Source organism: Haplochromis burtoni, unplaced genomic scaffold, assembly GCF_018398535.1.
Source record: "Haplochromis burtoni strain Fernald_Lab_line unplaced genomic scaffold, NCSU_Asbu1 Contig_156, whole genome shotgun sequence".
Taxonomy (NCBI): domain Eukaryota; kingdom Metazoa; phylum Chordata; class Actinopteri; order Cichliformes; family Cichlidae; genus Haplochromis; species Haplochromis burtoni.
Genome location: NW_024582517.1, coordinates 1,416,621 through 1,418,403, shown reverse-complemented (window position 1 = coordinate 1,418,403; position 1,783 = coordinate 1,416,621). Strand labels below are relative to the sequence as shown.

General features: G+C 42.3%; 1 protein-coding gene across 1 annotated transcript in view; it reads right to left on the bottom strand.

Annotated features, from left to right (window-relative positions):
- Positions 1-1,783, bottom strand: part of erc2 (ELKS/RAB6-interacting/CAST family member 2) — a 61,517-nt gene that overhangs the window by 29,078 nt on the left and 30,656 nt on the right. Inside the window, exons 3-4 of the mRNA XM_042224929.1 lie at positions 694-1,128; positions 272-346 (exon numbers count right to left, since the gene is read on the bottom strand). Of these exons, the coding sequence (XP_042080863.1) occupies positions 272-346; positions 694-1,128 (510 nt within the window). The remainder of the gene's footprint in view (positions 1-271; positions 347-693; positions 1,129-1,783) is intronic.

The following is a 1,783-nucleotide window of genomic DNA, read 5'->3' as shown; positions in this document are numbered from 1 at the left end:
TGTGTGTGTGTGTGTGTGTGTGTGTGTGTGTTTGCTAGAGTGTGTCAGTGTGTTGCTGATTGACTCAGCTGCCGACGATCACAATCACAACAATAGATTTGGCGGAACAGGTTTCCATTTAGACATGCAGTGGCAAACATGCTACAGCTGTGAACGTCAGTCAATTAGGTAAATACAAAAATAACATCTGGCTTTAAACAGAAGCAGTGAAGCGTAGTTGATGATGGGCCCTGCTGTATGTGTTTATGCGCAGGCTGTATAGGAGTCTTACTTTCATCTCTATAATGGTCTGCAGGGCCTTAGTTTTACTTGGGTCCTGATGCAGTTGATTTCTTCTGTGCAGTTCCTTAAAAAAAAGACAACAATTTGTAGCAGCGGTACAGCAAAACCGATCGTGGTCTCCAATGAATAGCTAGATTATTAAAATTTCAAAAGCTCACCTCACAATGCATAAAAGCTTTATGCTTACACATGCAAAATATTTCATGCAACTGCTCTTCAGTTCTTTTACTTCATACATTACATAATTGTTATGATGCAGGGATAAGCAGCAGAGAAGAGAATATTGATTTTGTGACATGCTGCACTGCCATCTAGTGACAACAAAACAAAAGAACAGTTTTGTTTTTTTTTACACTAAAGCAGTGAATGCAATGACTTAACATCATCATCTTAACCCTCGACATATACTACCTCTCGCAAATGGATGTTTTCCTTCTCCTTTTGATCCAGAATGACCTCCAGGTGTCCCAGTTGCGCCTCTGCTTCTGCAATGCGCCGAGCTCGTTCTTGCTCCTCCTCCTCGGTCGCCCTGCCCGGGCCCGGGGGCAGCCCTTTGCTCTGTAGCATCTCAAGCAACTTCTTAATTGACTCATCTCTGGCACCCAGGGTTTGTTTCTGGGTCTCAATCCTCAGTTCCATCTCCTCTAGGGTCTTTCTCAGCAGGAAGAGCTCCTTGGCCTGTCTGTCATGTTCAGCCTGCAGCCGTCGGAAGTTCTCCTCTGTCAGCTCAATGGTGGTGAAATGCTCAGACCCAGAGCGGTTACCGCTCTCCTGCTGCAGCAGGTGGTTGAGGTCTCGCTGTGTGCGCAATTCATCCTGCAGAGCTTGGATGGTCATCTGAAGATGCTACAAACACACACACATATACAAACACACACAGAGGCTTACCAATTATTGAAACTATTTTTAGGTATAGCTCATAACCGAACATTACGTAATAACACTACACATGGGGATGAACAAACAATCCCACAGCAGGTCGATCATGGGGAACACATGACTTACCTTGGCACGCTTTTAGATTTTAGGTTTATTTGTTGAAAAAGTGTGAAGCACGGATCTAATTTAAGTCCTGACTGCATAGATTTACAGTTGTTGGAGAAAATATCTTTAAAAAGAATTCACAGCTTCCAAATATAAATTTATTAGTCTGTAAAGGGCTTTGTTATACACAGAAACACCCTGGTGCTCTCACAGGTCTGACTTTCACTCTGAGAAAGCAGGGACCAAGTGCATGTACAATAACATGCACATTCAACTTTATGTAAACTGGTACGTATAAGTGAAGAAAGTGTGCAGATGAACTAAAAAAACAACAACTGAACACCCTGAAATTTAATTCTAAATCTAAATGATCATAATCATCTGTATTCATCAAACATAAAGTGAAATATTCCAAGCCTTTTTTGTTTTAAATTTGATTATTATCCCCTCCGTGAATCGCTACCTTATCGTGGTGGAGGGGTTTGTGTGTCCCAGGGATCCCAGGGGCTATGTTGTC